This window comes from Hyla sarda, chromosome 11, assembly GCF_029499605.1.
Source record: "Hyla sarda isolate aHylSar1 chromosome 11, aHylSar1.hap1, whole genome shotgun sequence".
NCBI classification, from domain to species: domain Eukaryota; kingdom Metazoa; phylum Chordata; class Amphibia; order Anura; family Hylidae; genus Hyla; species Hyla sarda.
The window spans coordinates 46447-72004 of NC_079199.1; the positions used below are offsets into that span (position 1 = coordinate 46447).

At 45.3% G+C, this 25558-nt stretch overlaps 1 protein-coding gene across 4 annotated transcripts in view; it reads left to right on the plus strand.

The window, feature by feature from the left end:
* Window positions 1-25558, plus strand: part of NRXN3 (neurexin 3) — a 504944-nt gene that overhangs the window by 14681 nt on the left and 464705 nt on the right. For 2 of the 4 annotated variants that reach the window (XM_056546700.1, XM_056546697.1), the window contains exon 2: window positions 23711-24609. In XM_056546700.1, the coding sequence (XP_056402675.1) occupies window positions 23901-24609 (709 nt within the window). In that variant the 5' untranslated portion in view covers window positions 23711-23900. Of the gene's footprint in view, window positions 1-1386; window positions 1637-2529; window positions 2850-23710; window positions 24610-25558 lie in introns of those variants that run through there. The other 2 variants (XM_056546699.1, XM_056546698.1) reach the window with 2 other exon arrangements.

Below are 25558 nucleotides of genomic sequence, written 5' to 3' on the forward strand. Positions count from 1 at the left end.
TACAGCTCTGTGTGTTATTCCATGTGCTGAGATAGTGCTGAGGGCAGAGTACGGGGAGCGCAGAGTCCGGGGAGCGGAGCCGGGGAGCGCAGAGTCCGGGGAGCGCAGAGTCCGGGGAGCGGAGCCGCTGAGGGCAGAGTCGGGGGAGCGCAGAGTACGGGGAGCGCAGAGTACGGGGAGCGGAGCCGGTGAGGGCAGAGTCTGGGGAGCCCAGAGTCCGGGGAGCGGAGCCGCTGAGGGCAGAGTCTGGGGAGCGGAGCCGCTGAGGGCAGAGTCTGGGGTGCAGAGCTGGTAAGGGCAGAGTCTGGGGTGCGGAGCTGGTAAGGGCAGAGTCTGGGGTGCAGAGCTGGTAAGGGCAGAGTCTGGGGTGCGGAGCCGCTGAGGGCAGAGTCCGGGGAGCGGAGCCGCTGAGGGCAGAGTCTGGGGTGCAGAGCTGGTAAGGGCAGAGTCTGGGGTGCGGAGCTGGTAAGGGCAGAGTCTGGGGTGCAGAGCTGGTAAGGGCAGAGTCTGGGGTGCGGAGCCGCTGAGGGCAGAGTCCGGGGAGCGGAGCCGCTGAGGGCAGAGTCCGGGGTGCAGAGCTGGTAAGGGCAGAGTCTGGGGTGCGGAGCTGGTAAGGGCAGAGTCTGGGGTGCGGAGCTGGTAAGGGCAGAGTCTGGGGTGCAGAGCTGGTAAGGGCAGAGTCTGGGGTGCGGAGCCGCTGAGGGCAGAGTCTGGGGTGCAGAGCCGCTGAGGGCAGAGTCTGGGGTGCGGAGCCGCTGAGGGCAGAGTCTGGGGTGCGGAGCCTGTAAGGGCAGTGTTCAGGGAGCAGAGTAAGTGACTTTGATGTGTTGTAGGTGACTTGGGCTGTCAGGGGCCACACATCCCCCTCCTCTGTTCTTCACTTATTTCTCACTGATTCATCTGAATGGAAGAATTAATTGTTGTGACAAAATTGTTACTGATAATAATTGTAATAATGATATAAAAATAAATACATAAAAAACACTTAGTTTAGAGATAACATTTTAATAACAAATCTGAATAAATAGAAATAAATAAATCCCTGTGTTCGACAGACAAGATGGAAGTCTGTGAGCGGCGCAGGGTTTAGTGTGGGAATATTCGGTGGGAAGCGTTCACCTACAGAAAAGGTCGGTTTTGTAAACAGGGAGATGATGGGGGGATTGGGGATGGACCGGCTGCGTAGCGTGAAATTACACCGCCCTCCACCCATCTCTCGTATGATGGAAATATTTTCCTTCGTTCAGATAAAATGATTTTTTTTGTTATAATATTGTGACAATTTCTTGGTGACTTTGGGTTGTTGGGTGTAGAGGGGTCGTCACGGGATCATCTGCGCCGTGTGGCGTCTACGTGTTGGGTGTTTTTCGTTAGGACACAATTTATAGTGTCATCCTGTGCAGAGGACGTCGCTCGGGAAAGTTCTGTTTCGCTGGAATAATTTGTGAACGTGGTCGCTCTTCATTGTCTCCTCTACACATTGGGTTTGTTTGGCCCTGAGCGGACACCTGGGTGCAGTTTTGGGCACCATCTCTGCTGTCTCTCATGGCACCCGGGGTCTGGCAGCGCTGCCTTGTTTTTCATGTCATCTTTGAAGCTCCTCGGGAGAAGTCAGAGTGATTCGGATTGTAAAAAGGTGCAATTATGTTGCTGATTGCGAGGACGGCTGCCTATTTAGTTTCATTATCCCTAAGACGCATTATGTTCCCCCCCATCACTGGGAAAGTGGACGGAGAGTGTTTGGAGCGGGGGGAGGCGGTGGGGGCTGTAATAGCGGCAGCACGATTAGACCCACAGCTGCAAAACGGAGATATCAGCCGCTCACAATTACACACATATTTACTGGGGGGGATTAGCACTGCCATTTCTGGGCTTTTATTTTCTGCTTTTCATGTCCGCTTTGTGTTTTTATATGTTATATATATATATATTTTTTTTTCTACCAGTTTCGTTGTGTGCAGCCCCCCCCAAAGTCACCGTCCAATTCCCCCCCCCCACTATATACTTGCACTTGAGCGTGAAGCCTGGAGGTGCAATGGTTGTGAGTTTGTGCATGTTGCAGGGATGCACAGAAATTCACGTCCCCCCCCCCCCCCCCCAATAAGCTGTAATTTTACCCCCCCCCCCTTTCATCTCCTGGTGCAATGTACGGCGTGTTATGCTTTGCCAAAGTAGATCATGGAAGGGTGGGGGGGCTGAGGTTGGGGGTGGAGAATAAATCCGAACGGGGAAGAGAAAGGAGGAGATGGGGATAAAATTGGAGCCCAACGCCATTTTTATTTTTTTTTCTGAGCATTGTTGCTCGTGATTATATGTCGCAATGTTCACGAAAAAAATGGGGGTTGTCTGGTGTGTGGGGGGGCTGTCATAGAGAGCCCGGCTGCAGCCTAAAAAAAGGCTGAGGGGTAGGAGTGAAATAGAGTGGTAATGATTGTGGGTAACCATCCATGACATATTGGCTGGAGGATGGGAGCCGCGGAGCTCATACCCACCCCTCTACGCCTCGCTCTCGCTGACCTTCTCCCCAACACCTTTTTTTCGATAAATTCTCTTAAGTCATGGGGTGTCTTGGCTTCTGTCGGTGGGGCGATCTTATTTACCTCCAGAAGGGGGGGCTTCAGCTGTGCATTTGAATACATGGAAAGCTTGCGCAGTAGCGCAGAGAATTGTCATACCCAGCGCGTGTTTGGGCGCCACCCCCTTACCTCATCGCTTCACCCCCTTTTTTTATTTTTTTCCTTTAAAATGATATGAAATGTTCTATCATTAACCTCTTCATTGCTGCATACATCGCCGAGGGTTCGCGTTTGTCTTTACGTCTGAAGGCATCCGGCTCCGACTCCTTCTGGGTGTGATGATATTTCTCATATTAATGCTTTTTACCTTTTCTGTTTTATATTTTTGGGTCATATTTTAATTTTGTCATGGGTACAGCCATAGATTTGTTCTGTTTTGAATAGTAATTGCTCCCCCTGCCCCGTTTGTGCCCCCTGTGGGGTGGTGGGCTCTGGGTGAGGGGGGGGGGGCACGCTGATTGCTGTCTCTTCTCATTGCTGTAGGGTGTGTGGAAAGCGGGTGATTTGGATGGTCCCGGTGCCCTTGATGGCGTGGCTGACACTCTGCTGTGTCAAGGTCTTGTCTAGAGCCGGGCGATGGTGGGAGATTGACACCCTCCAGCCTCATGTCAGCTCGGGGCTGAGTGGCGCTGATGGTGGAGGCAATCATGCCCTGATTATGTGAGCCATGAAGGGTTCTGAAGAGGAATCCTGCCCATTAGAAATTCTGATTCTCCGTGCCAGTCAGCAGAGCTCCTGTCTGTCAGCCGGCGGGCCGCATGCTGGACGCGTCTGCTTCACCCACCTAATAACAGCACAGCTATTAGGCTTATATCTTCTATAGGCTTTTCTTACATAGGACTGCCTCTGGTATATGTTCTATAGATCCAATGCATGTGTTACATAGGACCACTCCCTGCTTCTATATCCTAGATCTGGTGTATGACATAGAACATATAAAGGGAGTGGTCCTATGAGATACATACACTGTATTTATAGGTCTGTGTAGAGGCAGTCCTATGCAACACATACATTGAGTAGATAGTACCATTCCCTGTATATGTACCATCTACTCAATGTATGCATTACATAGGACTGCCTCTACACAGACCTATAAATCCGGTGTATGTATCACATAAGACCACTCCCTGTATATGTTCTATCGACTTAATTTATGGACGACTGCATACGACATGTAGACCCATTGTCTGTGTTACATAGGACCACTCTCTGCATAGGGCCCAAAGAACAATTCTGTGTGTGTGTATATATATATCTATGTGTTGTTCCCTGGATCCAGCGCACTTACGACATAGGACTGCTTCCCATTCATATGCTATAGACCTAGTATATTACCTGTTCAGCAGTGCTCCAGTATAACCAGTATATGGATTGCATAGAACTGCTGTTAATATCAATGCATGTATTGAATACATCCAGTATGTTGCATAGGACTGCTTCCTACATGTATGGAATAGGTCCACTATGTTGCATAGGACTGCTTCCTGCATGTATGGAATAGGTCCAGTATGTTACATAGGACTGCTTCCTACATGTATGGAATAGGTCCACTATGTTACATAGGACTGCTTCCTGCATATAATAAATAGGTATACTATGTTACATAGGACTGCTTCCTGCATATAATGAAAAGGTCCAGTATGTTACATAGGACTGCTTCCTGCATATAATGAATAAGTAAACTATGTTACATATGACTGCTTCCTGCATATAATGAAAAGGTAAACTATGTTACATAGGACTGCTTCTTTCATGTAATCTATAGGTCCAGTATGTTACATAGTCTTTGCAACCAATGTATAAATGTCTTGGGCCTGCTTGTATGTATGTGTATATATTATATGGGACTGATCCTTGTCTGTATGTGTATATATATTACATGGGACTGATCCTTGTCTGTATGTGTATATATTATATGGGACTGATCCTTGTCTGTATGTGTATATATTACATGGGGCTGATTCTTGTCTGTATGTATATATATTACATGGGACTGATGCTTGTATGTATGTGTATATATTATATGGGACTGATCCTTGTATGTATGTGTATATATTACATGGGGCTGATTCTTGTATGTATGTGTATATATTACATGGGACTGATCCTTGTCTGTATGTGTATATATTATATGGGACTGATCCTTGTCTGTACGTGTATATATTACATGGGACTGATTCTTGTATGTACGTGTGTATATATTACATGGGGCTGATTCTTGTATGTATGTGTATATATTACATGGGGCTGATTCTTGTATGTATGTGTATATATTACATGGGGCTGATTCTTGTATGTATGTGTATATATTACATGGGGCTGATTCTTGTATGTATGTGTATATATTACATGGGACTGATTCTTGTATGTATGTGTATATATTACATGGGACTGATCCTTGTCTGTATGTGTATATATTATATGGGACTGATTCTTGTATGTATGTGTATATATTACATGGGACTGATTCTTGTATGTATGTGTATATATTACATGGGACTGATTCTTGTCTGTATGTGTATATATTATATGGGGCTGATTCTTGTATGTATGTGTATATATTACATGGGGCTGATTCTTGTATGTACGTGTGTATATATTACATGGGACTGTTTCTTGTATGTATGTGTGTATATATTACATGGGGCTGATTCTTGTATGTACGTGTGTATATATTACATGGGGCTGATTCTTGTATGTATGTGTATATATTACATGGGACTGATTCTTGTATGTATGTGTGTATATATTACATGGGGCTGATTCTTGTATGTACGTGTATATATTACATGGGGCTGATTCTTGTATGTATGTGTATATATTATATGGGGCTGATTCTTGTCTGTATGTGTATATATTACATGGGGCTGATTCTTGTATGTATGTGTGTATATATTACATGGGGCTGATTCTTGTATGTATGTGTATATATTATATGGGACTGATTCTTGTCTGTATGTGTATATATTACATGGGGCTGATTCTTGTCTGTATGTATATATATTACATGGGACTGATTCTTGTATGTATGTGTGTATATATTACATGGGACTGATTCTTGTATGTATGTGTGCATATATTATATGGGACTGATCCTTGTATGTATGTGTATATATTACATGGGACTGATTCTTGTATGTATGTGTATATATTACATGGGGCTGATTCTTGTCTGTATGTGTATATATTATATGGGACTGATTCTTGTCTGTATGTGTATATATTACATGGGGCTGATTCTTGTATGTATGTGTGTATATATTACATGGGGCTGATTCTTGTATGTATGTGTATATATTATATGGGACTGATTCTTGTCTGTATGTGTATATATTACATGGGGCTGATTCTTGTCTGTATGTATATATATTACATGGGGCTGATTCTTGTATGTATGTGTGTATATATTACATGGGGCTGATTCTTGTATGTATGTGTATATATTACATGGGACTGATTCTTGTATGTATGTGTGTATATATTACATGGGACTGATTCTTGTATGTATGTGTGTATATATTACATGGGACTGATTCTTGTATGTATGTGTATATATTACATGGGGCTGATTCTTGTATGTATGTGTGTATATATTACATGGGACTGATTCTTGTATGTATGTGTATATATTACATGGGGCTGATTCTTGCATGTATGTGTATATATTACATGGGGCTGATTCTTGCATGTATGTGTATATATTACATGGGACTGATTCTTGTCTGTATGTGTATATATTATATGGGACTGATCCTTGTCTGTATGTGTATATATTACATGGGACTGATTCTTGTATGTATGTGTATATATTACATGGGGCTGATTCTTGTATGTTTGTGTATATATTACATGGGGCTGATTCTTGTATGTATGTGTATATATATTACATGGGACTGATTCCTGTATGTATGTGTATATATTACATGGGACTGATCCTTGTCTGTATGTGTATATATTATATGGGACTGATCCTTGTCTGTATGTGTATATATTACATGGGACTGATCCTTGTCTGTATGTGTATATATTACATGGGACTGATTCTTGTATGTACGTGTATATATTACATGGGGCTGATTCTTGTATGTATGTGTATATATTACATGGGACTGTTTCTTGTATGTATGTGTATATATTATATGGGACTGATCCTTGTCTGTATGTGTATATATATTACATGGGACTGATTCTTGTCTGTATGTGTATATATTACATGGGACTGATCCTTGTCTGTATGTGTATATATTACATGGGACTGATCCTTGTCTGTATGTGTATATATTACATGGGACTGATTCTTGTCTGTATGTGTATATATTACATGGGACTGATCCTTGTCTGTATGTGTATATATTACATGGGACTGATTCTTGTATGTATGTGTATATATTACATGGGGCTGATTCTTGTATGTACGTGTGTATATATTACATGGGACTGATTCCTGTATGTACGTGTATATATTACATGGGACTGATGCTTGTATGTATGTGTATATATTACATGGGGCTGATTCTTGTATGTACGTGTGTATATATTACATGGGACTGATTCCTGTATGTATGTGTATATATTACATGGGACTGATTCTTGTATGTATGTGTATATATTACATGGGGCTGATTCTTGCATGTATGTGTATATATTACATGGGACTGATCCTTGTCTGTATGTGTATATATTACATGGGACTGATTCTTGTATGTATGTGTATATATTACATGGGGCTGATTCTTGTATGTACGTGTGTATATATTACATGGGACTGATTCCTGTATGTACGTGTATATATTACATGGGACTGATGCTTGTATGTGTGTGTATATATTACATGGGGCTGATTCTTGTATATACGTGTGTAATATATTACATGGGACTGATCCTTGTCTGTATGTGTATATATTACATGGGGCTGATTCTTGTATGTACGTGTGTATATATTACATGGGACTGATTCTTGTATGTATGTGTATATATTACATGGGGCTGATTCTTGTATGTATGTGTGTATATATTACATGGGACTGATTCTTGTATGTATGTGTATATATTACATGGGGCTGATTCTTGTATGTATGTGTATATATTACATGGGGCTGATTCTTGTATGTACGTGTGTATATATTACATGGGACTGATTCTTGTATGTATGTATATATATTACATGGGGCTGATTCTTGTATGTATGTATGTGTGTATATATTACATGGGACTGATTCTTGTATGTATGTGTATATATTACATGGGGCTGATTCTTGTATGTACGTGTGTATATATTACATGGGACTGATTCTTGTATGTATGTGTGTATATATTACATGGGACTGATTCTTGTATGTATGTGTATATATTACATGGGACTGATCCTTGTCTGTATGTGTATATATTACATGGGGCTGATTCTTGCATGTATGTGTATATATTACATGGGGCTGATCCTTGTATGTACGTGTGTATATATTACATGGGACTGATTCTTGTATGTATGTGTATATATTACATGGGACTGATTCTTGCATGTATGTGTATATATTACATGGGGCTGATTCTTGTATGTATGTGTATATATTACATGGGACTGATTCTTGTATGTATGTGTATATATATTACATGGGGCTGATTCTTGTATGTATGTGTATATATTACATGGGGCTGATTCTTGTATGTACGTGTGTATATATTACATGGGGCTGATCCTTGTATGTACGTGTGTATATATTACATGGGACTGATTCTTGTATGTATGTGTATATATTACATGGGACTGATTCTTGTATGTATGTGTATATATTACATGGGACTGATTCCTGTATGTACGTGTATATATTACATGGGACTGATGCTTGTATGTACGTGTATATATTACATGGGACTGATCCTTGTCTGTATGTGTATATATTACATGGGGCTGATTCTTGTATATACGTGTGTATATATTATATGGGACTGATTCTTGTATGTATGTGTATATATTACATGGGACTGATTCTTGTATGAACGTGTATATATTACATGGGACTGATTCTTGTATGTATGTGTATATATTACATGGGACTGATTCTTGTATGTATGTGTGTATATATTACATGGGGCTGATTCTTGTATGTACGTGTATATATTACATGGGGCTGATTCTTGTATGTATGTGTATATATTACATGGGGCTGATTCTTGTATGTATGTGTATATATTACATGGGACTGATTCTTGTATGTATGTGTGTATATATTACATGGGGCTGATTCTTGTATGTACGTGTATATATTACATGGGGCTGATTCTTGTATGTATGTGTGTATATATTACATGGGGCTGATTCTTGTATGTATGTGTATATTTTACATGGGGCTGATTCTTGTATGTATGTGTATATATTACATGGGGCTGATTCTTGTATGTGTGTATATTACATGGGACTGATTCTTGTATGTATGTGTATATATTACATGGGGCTGATTCTTGTATGTATGTGTATATATTACATGGGGCTGATTCTTGTATGTATGTGTATATATTACATGGGGCTGATTCTTGCATGTATGTGTTTATATTACATGGGGCTGATTCTTGTCTGTATGTGTATATATTACATGGGACTGATTCTTGTCTGTATGTGTGTATATATTACATGGGACTGATTCTTGTATGTATGTGTGTATATATTACATGGGACTGATTCTTGTATGTATGTGTATATATTACATGGGACTGATTCTTGTATGTATGTGTATATATTACATGGGGCTGATTCTTGTATGTATGTGTATATATTACATGGGACTGATTCTTGTATGTATGTGTATATATTACATGGGACTGATTCTTGTATGTATGTGTATATATTACATGGGACTGATTCTTGTATGTATGTGTATATATTACATGGGACTGATTCTTGTATGTATGTGTATATATTACATGGGACTGATTCTTGTATGTATGTGTATATATTACATGGGACTGATTCTTGTATGTATGTGTATATATATTACATGGGGCTGATTCTTGCATGTATGTGTATATATTACATGGGACTGATTCTTGTATGTATGTGTATATATTACATGGGACTGATTCTTGTATGTATGTGTATATATATTACATGGGGCTGATTCTTGTATGTATGTGTATATATTACATGGGGCTGATTCTTGTATGTACGTGTGTATATATTACATGGGACTGATTCTTGTATGTACGTGTGTATATATTACATGGGACTGATTCTTGTATGTATGTGTATATATTACATGGGGCTGATTCTTGTATGTATGTGTATATATTACATGGGGCTGATTCTAGTATGTATGTGTATATATTACATGGGGCTGATTCTTGTATGTGTATATATTACATGGGACTGATTCTTGTATGTTTGTGTATATATTACATGGGACTGATTCTTGTATGTACGTGTGTATATATTACATGGGACTGATTCTTGTATGTATGTGTATATATTACATGGGGCTGATTCTTGTCTGTATGTGTATATATTACATGGGGCTGATTCTTGTATGTGTATATATTACATGGGACTGATTCTTGTATGTATGTGTATATATTACATGGGACTGATTCTTGTATGTATGTATGTATATATATTACATGGGGCTGATTAATGTATGTACGTGTGTATATATTACATGGGGCTGATTCTTGTATGTACGTATAGACTGTCACTAGGTTCTATATACTGTAGGTGTTATGTGACTGTCTCTAGGTTCTATATACTCTAGGTGTTATGTGACTGTCTCTAGGTTGTATATAGGTGCTGTGTGACTGTCTCTAGGTTCTATATACTGTAGGTGTTATGTGACTGTCTCTAGGTTCTATATACTCTAGGTGTTATGTGACTGTCTCTAGGTTGTATATAGGTGCTGTGTGACTGTCTCTAGGTTCTATATACTGTAGGTGTTATGTGACTGTCTCTAGGTTGTATATACTGTAGGTGTTATGTGACTGTCTCTAGGTTGTATATAGGTGCTGTGTGACTGTCTCTAGGTTCTATATACTGTAGGCGTTGCGTGATTGTCTCTAGGTTGTATATACAGTGGGGATGAAAAGTTTGGGCCCCCCAGGTAAAAATTTGTATTAATCTGCATAAAGAAGCCGAGGAAAGATGGAATAAATCTCCAAAAGGATCAAATTACAGATTAGACATTCTTATAATATGTCACCAAAAGTTACATTTTATTTCCATCATTTACACTTTCAAAATAACAGGAAAAAAAATGGTGTCTGAAAAAGTTTGTGCCCCCTGCTGAGTTAAAGGGGTTCTCCGGTGCTTAGACATTTTATCCCCTATCCAAAGGATAGGGGATAAGATGCCTGATCGCGGGAGTCCCGCAGCTGGGGACGCCCGTGATCATGCACGCGGCACCCCGTTAGTAATGAATCCCCGGAGCGTGTTCGCTCCGGGTCTGATTATGCACGACCGCAGAGCCGGCGGCGTGTGACGTCATGCCTCCGCCCCTCAATGCAAGCCGACGGGAGGGGGTGTGATAGCTGTCACGCCCCCTCCCATCGGCTTGCATTGAGGGGCGGAGCGTGACGTCACACGGGGCGGAGGCATGACGTCACATGCCGCCGGCCCTGCGGTCGAGCATAATCAGACCCGGAGCGAACACGCTCCGGGGATTCATTACTAACGGGGTGCTGCGTGCATGATCACGGGCGTCCCCAGCTGCGGGACTCCCGCGATCAGGCATCTTATCCCCTATCCTTTGGATAGGGGATAAGATGTCTAAGCACCGGAGAACCCCTTTAATATCTTGTACTGCCCCCTTTGGCAAGTATCACAGCTTGTAAATGCTTTTTGTAGCAGCCAAGAGTTTTTCAATTCTTGTTTGAGGTATCTTTGCCCATTCTTCCTTACAAAAGTCTTCCAGTTCTTTGAGATTTCTGGGCTGTCTGTCACGCACTGCTCTTCTAAGGTCTATCCATAGATTTTCAATTATGTTGAGGTCAGGAGATTGTGAAGGCCATGGCAAAACCTTCAGTTTATGCCTCTTGATGTAATCCCCCGTGGATTTCGAGGTGTGTTTAGGATCATTATCCATTTGTAGAAGCCATCCTTTCTTTAACTTCAGCTTTTTCACAGATGGCATCAAGTTAGCATCCAAAATTTGCTGAGATTTTATTGAATCCATTTTTCCTTCTACTCGTGAGATGTTCCCTTGCCACTAGCTGCAATACAACCCCAAAGCATGATTGATCAACCCCCATGCTTAAAGGGGTACTCCGATGAAAAACTTTTTTTTTAAATCAACGGATGCCAGAAAGTTAAACAGATCTGTAAATTATTTCTATTAAAAAATCTTAATCCTTCCTGTACTTATTAGCTGCTGAATACTACAGCGGAATTTTTTTTCTTTTTGAAATCCAGAGCTGTCTGCTGACATCATGAGCACAGTGCTCTCTGCCGACATCTCTGTCCATTTTAGGAACTCCAGAACAGCATATGTTTGCTATGGGGATTTCCTTTTACTCTGGACAGTTCCTAAAATGGACAGAGATGTCAGCAGATAGGACTGTGCTATTGATGTCAGCAGAGAGCTCTGTGTTTCAAACGGAAAAGAATTTCCACTGTAGTATTCAGCAGCTTATAAGTACAGGAAGGATTAAGATTTTTTTAATAGAAGTAATTTACAAATCTGTAAAAAGTTTTTCACCTGAGTACCCCTTTAACAGTTGGACAGAGGTTCTTTTCATTAAATTCTGTTCCCCCTTCTCGTTCCGGCCGAAAAGTTCAATTTTAACCTCATCGGTCCACAATTTTCATTTGCAAAGTTCAAACGCTGATTTTTGTGGTGAGGACGTAGAAGAGGTTTTCTTCTGATGACTCTTCCATGAAGACCATATTTGTACAAGTATCTCTTTATAGTGGAATAGTGAACCACAACTCCAGTGTCTGCCAGATCTTTCTGGAGGGATTGTGCAGTCAAACGTGGGTTTTGAATTTTTTTTCTCACAATCCTGCGAGCTGTTCTGTCTGATATTTTTCTTGGTCTTCCAGATCTTGCTTTAACTTCCACTGTTCCTGATGACTGCCATTTCTTAATTACATTCCGAACAGAGGATATTGACATCTGAAAACGTTTTGCTATCTTCTTATAGCCTTCTCCAGCTTTGTGAGCGTCAACTATTTTCAGTTTCAGATTTCTAGACAACTGCTTAGAAGAACCCGTGGTGCTGATTGTTGGGGCAAGGTCAGATGAGTCTGGGCATATAAAACCTTTGAGATTGACATCACCTGGTCTTCCCAGATGATGATTGAGAACAATCCATGACACTGGCAGGTCTCAGCTTTGTAAAGGGGGCAATGCATGCTATAAATTCTGCAGGGTGCACAAACTTTTGCAGACGCCATTTTTTATGTTTTCGGTTATTTTAAAAGTGTTAATGATGGAAATTAAATGTAACTTTTGGTGACATATTATAAGAATGTCTAATCTGTAATTTGATGCCTTTTGGAGATTTTTCCATCTTTCCTTGGCTTCTTTATGCACATTAATAACATTTTTACCTGGGGGGCCCAAACTTTTGATCCCCACTGTAGTTGTGTTCAAGTGTTGTGGCCAAGGAATAGAGATGAGGGAGAGACCGGCTCTGATAGACAGGACAAGAGTAGTTACCATGGCTGTACGGTTGTTGGTGTTCTCTCATGTTACCTTCCTATATACTCCTTATATACCTGGAATAGGGCTGGTACCTTCTACGTCCTTGTATACTCCATGTATGTAATGTCTCCGCTGTATAACCAGATGTTGTTTGGCAGATATAGCATATACTGGCTCATCACTAGACGGCACTGTGTGTAGCCCCCATACATTGTGTAGACCATCTTCTTTCTAGCGCCTCAGTGCCAGGTTTGGGATGTAGGATTTAGGGAGGCTTCCGCCTCCAGTGTGACTCACTACATCTGTTTCTATCACCGTTATACAGTGAATTAGTCAGATTAGGAGTGTGACATCGCAGAGACACCTACCTGGTAATGTACTTGGGAGGACCCCAGACTAATGCCGAGTGGTGTCTGGGGGAGTGCTGCCTTTCAGCGAGCGGTTTGGAGCCCGGGGGCAAATACCTCGGGGATCGGTAATGTAAGACCCCTCACTCTGTATGGAAGTTTGTCTGGCCTGCTGGAGATGCCATCATTGCTCTGTGTCCCTCAGTGTCTCTATACATCTCTCTGAGGTGTCGACTCTGTCCCCTGCTATAGACTGGTTATATGGAGGTAATTGCTTTAGATGTGTAATCAATGAGCGCCCCCCCCCCCCCCCCCCCCCAGAGGCTTCTGGGCCCCTGCCTGTGAATAGACCTGTGTACAACCCTTGGAATCCACTACAACCCCTCAGATCTGTAGGATCAGTGACAGCCCGCTGCCAGGGGCTTTACTATATTTTGGGACATTTCTGCCTGAAGGTAAAGGTATTGGCTGCAGAGCTTACAATCGAGCCCTGCTGTTAGACTAGAAATGCCTAATATGTAGGAGGTCAGTGGCCTGGGTGCCGAGTGTCAGGGTGTCTTATAGTGCCTGGTCTTTTGTTAGAGCTGATGCTAGGGAACTGGCATTTCTGCTGTGGTGAAGCATTGCATGATGGGAAACTTGTGTCCGTGTTCCCCTAAAGCACCCCATAGCATGTGAGTCCTGTGCACACTGCTCAATCACCTCACTGTCACAGGCCCGACACCCTCTCTATCTCCCATACTACCCCACCACCCTGCATCCCCTCATTCTGTCATTACCCCAGCCCTGTACACGCCATCCGTGGCCTCAGTGTCCTCCAACTATTCCTTGGCCTATACACTCTGAAGAAGTAAAAGGTGAAACCTCTTTGAGAAGACAACCTGGGGGTTTTCTATGGGGTCGGTCTTATCAAAGAAAATCACTGCTATGCATATACTGTATGGTGATCTGTCACACCAAATCCGCTCTAGACTAGGGAATGGCCTTCCAAAGAGGTGGTCTTTTTTTCAGAAATATGTATTATGCAAAGCAGCTCAATCCCACCACCATCTCAGGAAGCCTTCCCATATGTCTGATTTCCAATCCAACCACAAAGCTTTGGAAAATAACTGGGACCCAGAGGACCCATTTGCAGAGAGAACTTTAGAGTTTGTTTGTTCCTTGTCAACTCGGAGCAGGGTGTTCAGACTTAGCTGGCCTGTGTGTGTGTGTGTATATATGTGTGTGTGTGTGTGTATATATATATATATATATATATATATATATATATATGTGTATATGTGTATATATATATATATGTGTATATATATATATATATATATATATATATATATATATATATATAATATATATATAATCGCAGGTTAAGGCCTCGGTCACAGGCCAGAAAATCCGGCATTGAAGACCGGGGTAGGTAGCCTCACTCTGTATAGCTCTCACATGTGTCATCTATACTATTGTGTCCGGTTGTGTTGGGTCAGATCATCTTCCATCAGCAGCGAATGGCTCAGGTTACTCGCCCCTTTAGATGTTGGTTCAGCTGTTTAGCTTTTCCTAATTATTCAGCACTCTAGTATATGTTGCTGCTATATCTGTAAAGGTTTGTTACATATAGTAGCAGTTTAGAGGTTGTCACTGTGGCTCCTGTTTGTAGTTACAGTGGGGTAAAAAAGTATTTAGTCAGCCATTGTGCATGTTCTCCCACTTAAAAAGATGAGAGGTCTGTCATTTTCATCATAGGTTATAACCTCAACTATGAGAGACAGAATGGGGGGAAATAATACGGCGTGCACGGCGACGTGATGACGACGAAGGAGAGCGACAGCCATGCAGTGGAGCCCGAAGAGGATGGTCCGGAACATCGGGGACAGGTGAGTGACACTTACCGGACCACACAGGGCACATTAAATAGCTATCCGGCAGCAGCTGAAGCAGTCTGCGCTGCCCGATAGCCGTTTATGCGATGGCCCCGACATACAAAAGCATTGTATGTTGATTCTGCCTTTAACATGCGATGGCCTCTGAGAGGCCATCATATGTTGAAATTATCATATGTCGTGGCCATCGTAGGTCTGTGATCACTGTATTTTGGCCCATTCCTCCATGCAGATCTCCTCTAGAGCAGTGATGTTTTGGGGCTGTTGCTGGGCAACATGGACTTTCAACTCCCTCCAAAGGTTTTCTATGGGGTTGAGATCTGGAGACTGGCTTGGCCACTCCAGGACCTTGAAATTCTTCTTACAAATCCACTCCTCCATTGCCCGGGCAGTGTGTTTGTGATCATTGTCATGCTGAAAGACAGAGCCATGTTTCATCTTCAATGCCCTTGCTGATGGAAGGAGGTTTTCACTCAAAATCTCACGATACATGGCCCCATTCATTCTTTCGCTTACACAGATCAGTCATCCTGGTCCCTTTGCTCAAAAACTGCCCCAAAGCATAATGTTTCCACCCCCATGTTTCACAGTAGATATGGTGTTCTTTGGATGCAACTCAGCATTCTTTCTCCTCCAAACACGACGAGTTTTTACCAAGAAGTTCTACTTTGGTTTCATCTGACCATATGACATTCTCCCAATCCTCTTCTGGATCATCCAAAACTTCAGACGGGCCCAGACATGTACTGACTTAACACTTTAACGACCATGGATATGTATACTTGTCCATGTGCCGTTACGGTGGTATGGTGGGGGCTCCCGACTGATTCCTGTAGCTGGGGGCCGGCGTTAATAGCCGACATGCAGTGATTGCCGCGGCAGGCTATTAACCCTTTAGATTGCCGCTGTCAATGCTGACAGCTGCGTCTAAAGGTGCCTTTTTCCCATCCCTGATGGTCCATTGGGGTGCGCGATCGCAGGGGGGGCGATCCACTGTGGAGGTAGCCGGAGGGCTTACCTCTCATCCTGTGCCGGGTCCCGCACTCAGAATGATAAAGCCTGGCAGGACCAGGCTTTATCAATCGAGCCCAGAGCACACAGATCAATGTGTTTCTATGGAACCACATTGATCTCTATGAGGAATCAAATGATTCCTCCTTAAAGTCCCCTAAGGGGACTAAAAGAGTAAAAAAAAAAAAATTTTTAAAAATTTAAAAAGTTAAAAAAAAGTTTGAAAACACACACATTAACCCCTTCCTTATTAAAAGTTCAAATCACCCCCCTTTTCCCAAATTCCATATAAATATATATTTAAACATAATTAAAATAAACATATGTGGTATCGCCGATCAATGGCGTATGCGCAAAAAAATTCCAAAGTCCAAAATAGAGTATTTTTGTCACTTTTTATACCATAAAAAAGGAATAAAAAGCGATCAAAAAGTCTGATCAAAACAACAATGGTACCGATTAAACCTCAGATCACGGCGCAAAAAATGAGCCGTCATACCACCCCATACGTGGAAAAGTTTTAATGTTATAGGGGTCAGAAGTGGACAATTTTAAAATGTATAAATTTTCGTGCATGTAGTTATGATTTTTTTCCAGAAGTGCGACGAAATCAAACCTATATAAGTAGGGGATCATTTTAATCATATGGACCTACAGAATAAAGATAAGGTGTCATTTTTACCGAAAAATGTGCTGTGTAGAAACAGAAGCCCCCAAATTTGACAAAATGGTGCTTCAATTTTGTTGCAGAATGATTTTTTTTTCCCGTTTTGCCATAGATTTTTGGGTAAAATGACTGATGTTGTTACAAAGTAGAATTGGTGGCGCAAAAAATAAGCCCTCATATGGATTTTTAGGTGCAAAATTGAAAGGGTTATGACTTTTAAAAGGTAAGGCGGAAAAACCGAAAGTGCAAATACAGAAAAACGCTGGGTCCCCAAGGGGTTAAGCAGGGGGACACGTCTGGCACTGCATGATTTGAGTCCCTGGCAGTGTAGTGTATTACTGATGGTAGCCTTTGTTACTTTGGTCCCAGCTCTCTGCAGGTCATTCACTAGGTCCCCCGTGTGGTTCTGGGTTTTTGCTCACCGTTCTTGTGATCATTTTGACACCAGGGGGTGAGATCTTGCGTGGAGCCTCAGATGGAGGGAGATTATCAGTGGTCTTGTATGTCTTCCATTTTCTAATAATTGCTCCCACAGTTGATTTCTTCACACCAAGCTGCTTGCCTATTGCAGATTCAGTCTTCCCAGCCTGGTGCAGGTCTACAATTTTGTTTCTGGTGTCCTTCGCCAGCTCTTTGGTCTTGGCCATAGTGGAGTTTGGAGTGTGACTGAGGTTGTGGACTGGTGTCTTTTATACTGATAACAAGTTCATACAGGAGCCATTAATACAGGTAACAAGTGGAGGACAGAGGAGACTCTTATAGAAGAAGTTACAGGTCTGTGAGAGGCAGAAATCTTACTTGTTTGTAGGTGACCAAATACTTATTTCCCACCATAATTTGTAAATAAATTCGTTAATAATCAGACAATGTGATTTATGGATTTTTCTCATTCTGTCTCATAGTTGAGGTTATAACCTATAATGATAATTACAGCCTCATCTTTATAAGGGGGAGAACAGGTACAATAGGGGGCTGACTAAATACTTTTTTGCCCCACTGTATCCTCTTCAGTAATGGCGGCCAGTATCTACCAGAAATTCAGAAAACATCACTATAGCATTAACCCCTCAGGTGCCTTAGGCAGTTTCGGCAGCAATATTAGATTTTTTTTCAAATGGCCAAACATTACATTCTTCTTATTTACGTTATGGTGGAATAGTAGAAAGTGTCTCCTCTTTTGGTTTTATGTTGTTTATTGTGCAGTATAAATGTTTTGTTTATTCTTCGGGTTGGCACGATTACAGCGAGGTTCGGTTTATAGTGACATTTTGCTTTTTTTATTCTTCAGAACCATGAGGGTTTTGTGTGGTGAACTGCAGTTTTTGTTGGTTCCTTTTTGTGGTACATCTGACTTTTTGGTAACATTTTATTTCATTTTTTCTTTTTTATGTGGCGCAGTGAGATGACTAAAAACTAGCAATTCTGGCATTGTTCTGTGATGTTCAATGTGTGGGATAAAGAATATTACCCTTTGTTCAGAGTTTTGCAGATGCAGTGATATCAGTTCGGTGTTCTGTTTGTTATCCATTTAAACATAACGAGTAGAACCAAAGGGCGTTCAACATATATGTATATACTTGAAAAAGGCTCTATTGATGAGCCGAAACGTCGCTTGTACACAAATGTGTGAATAAATATCCACGTTTTTTCACCTACTATTGAAGTGCCGCCTCTACCTTCTATTTTGTCTGATCTTGGGACTTGGTCTTGTCCCGGGGATGAGCACCCACCTGGATCTGGAATCCTTTCATGGTGCTTCTCCATTTTGGACTTTTTGTGTGTATGTGTATATGTATATATGTGTGTATGTATTAGGGCTGCACGATATGGGGACCCCCCCCCCCCTGTCACATTCTCCCTCCCACCCCTGTCACAATCCCCCCCCCCTCGTTACAATCTTCCCCTGTCACATTGCCCCCCCTGTCACATTGCCCCCCCTGTCACATTGCCCCCCCTGTCACATTGCCCCCCCTGTCACATTCCTCCCCCCGTCACATTGCCCCCATCACATTCCCTCCCCCCTTGTCACATTCCCCCCCTGTCACATTCCCCCCTGTCACATCCCCCCCCCCTGTATTGCTATATCGCAAAAAGCAAAAATCGTGATACGATTGCTTTTGCGATATATCGTGCAGCCCTAGTGTGTGTATGTGTGTGTGTGTGTATATATATATATGTGTATATATATATATATATATATATATATATATATATATATATATATATAATCTAAAATGTTTTTATCTATATATTTATTTTTATAAGTTTATTTTTAGTTCTGTAGGGGATTGTACCATTAAATCACTTGCATAATATAAAGGTCAGTCAGCAGGGTGTAGATATGGGGCGGGAGGTCAGTCAGCAGGGTGTAGACGTGGGGCGGGAGGTCAGTCAGCAGGGTGTAGAAGTGGGGCGGGAGGTCAGTCAGCAGGGTGTAGACGTGGGGCGGGAGGTCAGTCAGCAGGGTGTAGACGTGGGGCGGGAGGTCAGTCAGCAGGGTGTAGACGTGGGGCGGGAGGTCAGTCAGCAGGGTGTAGACGTGGGGCGGGAGGTCAGTCAGCAGGGTGTAGACGTGGGGCGGGAGGTCAGTCAGCAGGGTGTAGACGTGGGGCGGGAGGTCAGTCAGCAGGGTGTAGACGTGGGGCGGGAGGTCAGTCAGCAGGGTGTAGACGTGGGGCGGGAGGTCAGTCAGCAGGGTGTAGACGTGGGGCGGGAGGTCAGTCAGCAGGGTGTAGACGTGGGGCGGGAGGTCAGTCAGCAGGGTGTAGACGTGGGGCGGGAGGTCAGTCAGCAGGGTGTAGACGTGGGGCGGGAGGTCAGTCAGCAGGGTGTAGACGTGGGGCGGGAGGTCAGTCAGCAGGGTGTAGACGTGGGGCGGGAGGTCAGTCAGCAGGGTGTAGACGTGGGGCGGGAGGTCAGTCAGCAGGGTGTAGACGTGGGGCGGGAGGTCAGTCAGCAGGGTGTAGACGTGGGGCGGGAGGTCAGTCAGCAGGGTGTAGACGTGGGGCGGGAGGTCAGTCAGCAGGGTGTAGACGTGGGGCGGGAGGTCAGTCAGCAGGGTGTAGACGTGGGGCGGGAGGTCAGTCAGCAGGGTGTAGACGTGGGGCGGGAGGTCAGTCAGCAGGGTGTAGACGTGGGGCGGGAGGTCAGTCAGCAGGGTGTAGACGTGGGGCGGGAGGTCAGTCAGCAGGGTGTAGACGTGGGGCGGGAGGTCAGTCAGCAGGGTGTAGACGTGGGGCGGGAGGTCAGTCAGCAGGGTGTAGACGTGGGGCGGGAGGTCAGTCAGCAGGGTGTAGACGTGGGGCGGGAGGTCAGTCAGCAGGGTGTAGACGTGGGGCGGGAGGTCAGTCAGCAGGGTGTAGACGTGGGGCGGGAGGTCAGTCAGCAGGGTGTAGACGTGGGGCGGGAGGTCAGTCAGCAGGGTGTAGACGTGGGGCGGGAGGTCAGTCAGCAGGGTGTAGACGTGGGGCGGGAGGTCAGTCAGCAGGGTGTAGACGTGGGGCGGGAGGTCAGTCAGCAGGGTGTAGACGTGGGGCGGGAGGTCAGTCAGCAGGGTGTAGACGTGGGGCGGGAGGTCAGTCAGCAGGGTGTAGACGTGGGGCGGGAGGTCAGTCAGCAGGGTGTAGACGTGGGGCGGGAGGTCAGTCAGCAGGGTGTAGACGTGGGGCGGGAGGTCAGTCAGCAGGGTGTAGATGTGGGGCGGGAGGTCAGTCAGCAGGGTGTAGATGTGGGGCGGGAGGTCAGTCAGCAGGGTGTAGATGTGGGGCGGGAGGTCAGTCAGCAGGGTGTAGATGTGGGGCGGGAGGTCAGTCAGCAGGGTGTAGATGTGGGGCGGGAGGTCAGTCAGCAGGGTGTAGATGTGGGGCGGGAGGTCAGTCAGCAGGGTGTAGATGTGGGGCGGGAGGTCAGTCAGCAGGGTGTAGATGTGGGGCGGGAGGTCAGTCAGCAGGGTGTAGATGTGGGGCGGGAGGTCAGTCAGCAGGGTGTAGACGTGGGGCGGGAGGTCAGTCAGCAGGGTGTAGACGTGGGGCGGGAGGTCAGTCAGCAGGGTGTAGACGTGGGGCGGGAGGTCAGTCAGCAGGGTGTAGATGTGGGGCGGGAGGTCAGTCAGCAGGGTGTAGATGTGGGGCGGGAGGTCAGTCAGCAGGGTGTAGACGTGGGGCGGGAGGTCAGTCAGCAGGGTGTAGACGTGGGGAGGGAGGTCAGTCAGCAGGGTGTAGACGTGGGGCGGGAGGTCAGTCAGCAGGGTGTAGACGTGGGGCGGGAGGTCAGTCAGCAGGGTGTAGACGTGGGGCGGGAGGTCAGTCAGCAGGGTGTAGATGTGGGGAGGGAGGTCAGTCAGCAGGGTGTAGATGTGGGGCGGGAGGTCAGTCAGCAGGGTGTAGACGTGGGGCGGGAGGTCAGTCAGCAGGGTGTAGATGTGGGGCGGGAGGTCAGTCAGCAGGGTGTAGACGTGGGGCGGGAGGTCAGTCAGCAGGGTGTAGATGTGGGGTGGGAGGTCAGTCAGCAGGGTGTAGACGTGGGGCGGGAGGTCAGTCAGCAGGGTGTAGATGTGGGGAGGGAGGTCAGTCAGCAGGGTGTAGATGTGGGGTGGGAGGTCAGTCAGCAGGGTGTAGATGTGGGGCGGGAGGTCAGTCAGCAGGGTGTAGACGTGGGGCGGGAGGTCAGTCAGCAGGGTGTAGATGTGGGGCGGGAGGTCAGTCAGCAGGGTGTAGATGTGGGGAGGGAGGTCAGTCAGCAGGGTGTAGATGTGGGGCGGGAGGTCAGTCAGCAGGGTGTAGACGTGGGGCGGGAGGTCAGTCAGCAGGGTGTAGATGTGGGGTGGGAGGTCAGTCAGCAGGGTGTAGATGTGGGGTGGGAGGTCAGTCAGCAGGGTGTAGATGTGGGGTGGGAGGTCAGTCAGCAGGGTGTAGATGTGGGGCGGGAGGTCAGTCAGCAGGGTGTAGACGTGGGGCGGGAGGTCAGTCAGCAGGGTGTAGATGTGGGGCGGGAGGTCAGTCAGCAGGGTGTAGATGTGGGGAGGGAGGTCAGTCAGCAGGGTGTAGATGTGGGGAGGGAGGTCAGTCAGCAGGGTGTAGACGTGGGGCGGGAGGTCAGTCAGCAGGGTGTAGACGTGGGGCGGGAGGTCAGTCAGCAGGGTGTAGACGTGGGGCGGGAGGTCAGTCAGCAGGGTGTAGACGTGGGGCGGGAGGTCAGTCAGCAGGGTGTAGATGTGGGGCGGGAGGTCAGTCAGCAGGGTGTAGACGTGGGGCGGGAGGTCAGTCAGCAGGGTGTAGACGTGGGGCGGGAGGTCAGTCAGCAGGGTGTAGACGTGGGGCGGGAGGTCAGTCAGCAGGGTGTAGACGTGGGGCGGGAGGTCAGTCAGCAGGGTGTAGATGTGGGGAGGGAGGTCAGTCAGCAGGGTGTAGACGTGGGGCGGGAGGTCAGTCAGCAGGGTGTAGACGTGGGGCGGGAGGTCAGTCAGCAGGGTGTAGACGTGGGGCGGGAGGTCAGTCAGCAGGGTGTAGACGTGGGGCGGGAGGTCAGTCAGCAGGGTGTAGACGTGGGGCGGGAGGTCAGTCAGCAGGGTGTAGACGTGGGGCGGGAGGTCAGTCAGCAGGGTGTAGACGTGGGGCGGGAGGTCAGTCAGCAGGGTGTAGACGTGGGGCGGGAGGTCAGTCAGCAGGGTGTAGACGTGGGGCGGGAGGTCAGTCAGCAGGGTGTAGACGTGGGGCGGGAGGTCAGTCAGCAGGGTGTAGATGTGGGGAGGGAGGTCAGTCAGCAGGGTGTAGACGTGGGGCGGGAGGTCAGTCAGCAGGGTGTAGACGTGGGGCGGGAGGTCAGTCAGCAGGGTGTAGACGTGGGGCGGGAGGTCAGTCAGCAGGGTGTAGATGTGGGGATGACCACCGGGGATGTGTCCCCCTCCAGCAGACCTCTCATTATGTCATCAGTCCTTCTTCATCACTGTTGGGTTTGAGTTACATTGTGTGGCTAGAGATGAGGCATATGGTAGTCTCAGGTATACTCAATATTATTGATTCCAGGTCCCTTTATATTTAATAAGGGCTAACATACACACTGTAAATGACAGACTGATATAGAGGGAGAGAGGACCCTGCCTGTGAGGGCGTACAGTCTGCAAGGGGAGCTGGTTATCTGTAAGCCCTCCATAGTGCTGTGCCAATGGGGTTCCTGTAGCTCATAGGCTTGCTTGTAGTGATGGGTCTGTTTCTTTTTAAGGTTTTGATGGTGGGTATCAAGGGGATCAGGTCCGAGATGTATGGTGGGGGGGGGCGCAGGTTGTGGACAGCCTTGTATGTTGTGGTGAACAGTTTAGTTTGTTAGGCAACGGGAGAACCAGAAAAGATGGATGGATCAGTCAGATGATGTTATTGAGACATATACTGTATTTTTGGGGTGCGCACCTCCTCTTCTTCCTCTGATCTGACCTTTTGGAGATGTGTCTGACAGTCTGTATAGGGTCTCCGTCATGCTCCTGTATCTGCTGGAAGGCTAATGTTTTGGCATCTTGTGTCCAGAGTTGCTCCTGTCTAGTTTGCATGGTGTTTTCTTGGTCCAGGATGGGATTGTTCGGGGACCGTCTAACACATGTCTCTGCTTCTCTCCATAGATGTGAATGTGGATTGATAACACTCTGAAGACCTAGAACAGTTTTTCTGCACAACCTCTTGTTCTCCAGAAGCTGTGAGAGAAGACTGTTCTGCTGGAGAAGACTTCATCCTGTGCTGCTTTCTGAAGACCCTGGATTTTTCTTTCATTCACTCTTCTTTTCTTTTTCCTGTGTCCTTCTTCACATCACCATGTCCTCTGGCCTTTGCTCTTTCAGCCTCACTCTTCATCTAAGCTTTCTCCTGGGCTCTGTCTTAGGCTTAAGTTTAGGCCTTGAGTTCATGGGACTTCCCAACCAGTGGGCCCGCTACCTGCGCTGGGATGCCAGCACCCGCAGTGACCTCAGCTTCCAGCTCAGGACCAACGTTTCCACCGGCCTTCTGATCTACTTCGACGATGGTGGCATATGTGACTTCCTCTGCCTCTCTCTGGCGGATGGCAGAGTTCAGCTGCACTTCAGCATCGATTGTGCAGAAACCACGGTTCTAAGTGATAAGAAGGTGAATGATGGCCTCTGGCACTTTCTTATGGTCAGTCGGAATAGGCTGAGGACCACAATGGTTCTAGATGGGGAGGCTATTCCTGCAGAGGTCCGACCACAGAGGCAGAGCATGAATATTGTTAGTGACCTCTTCGTAGGTGGCGTGCCTGGGGATATCCGCCCCGATGCTCTGACTCAAAGTACGGTCAGGGACATACCCATGTTCTCTGGATACTTACAGGACCTCAAGTATGGCAACTCTGAGCCAAGGCTTCTTGGGAGTCATGGAGTTCGATTAGATCTGGAGGGGCTGTGCACTGATAACCCGTGTGAGAACGGGGGAGCTTGTCTCCTGCTCGATGGGGAGCCCACCTGTGACTGCACAGCAACTGGCTATGTGGGAAAGTTCTGCTCTGAAGGTAAGCGGGCTTTATAAACATGTAACATTCTGCTGTCAGCCTTATATGAGGGGGATAAAGAATCTACAATAAGTATAATGTTAGAGAATGGGGTTTACAAATTTGCGGCAGACTTGAGGAGGATAGATTCCGGTGCACATCTAATTTTTTGCATTTTATATCAAAATCTGCAGAAGTTAGTTGCTATTAAAGATTGTCTCATCCCAGACAATGGGGAGGCTCAAATCTGGCGCATCCCCCCTTTTACCCAGCAAGAGAATGATTTTGCCAGGGAAAACAACAACCCATCTATCGTGTCTTTAAAGGGGTACTCCGGTGGAAAACTTTTATTTTTTATTTTTTTTAAATGAACTGGTGCCTGAAAGTTAAACAGATTTGTAAATTACTTCTATTAAAAAAATCTTAATCCTTTCAGTACTTTTTAGCAGCTGTTTGCTACAGAAGAAATCTTTATTTTTTTAATTTCTTTTTTGTGTTGTCCACAGTGCTCTCTGCTGACACCTGATGCCCATATCAAGAACTGTCCAGAGCAGGAGAAAATCCCCATAGCAAACCTATGCTGCTATGGACAGTTCCTGACACGGACAGAGGTGTCAGCAGTGAGCACTGTGGACAAGACAAAAAAGAAATTCAAAAAGTAAAGAATTTCCTCTGTAGCATATAGCTGCTAATAAGTACTAAAAGGATTAAGATTTTTTCAATAGAAGTAATTTACAAATCTGTTTAACTTTCTGGCACCAGTTCATTTAAAAAAAGAAAGTGTTCCACTGGAGTACCCCTTTAGGAATGGTCAAACTTTGTGATTTTTACAAGATGGAATTTATGACCTGTTCACAGGATTGAAACGGTTCTTGAGAAGCGGGGTCCTTTGTGGAGTGCAGAGGATAGCAGAGTTCTGTATCTTCATCCTCAGTCCCATACATTATGAGTGGAGTGGGATCATGATCCC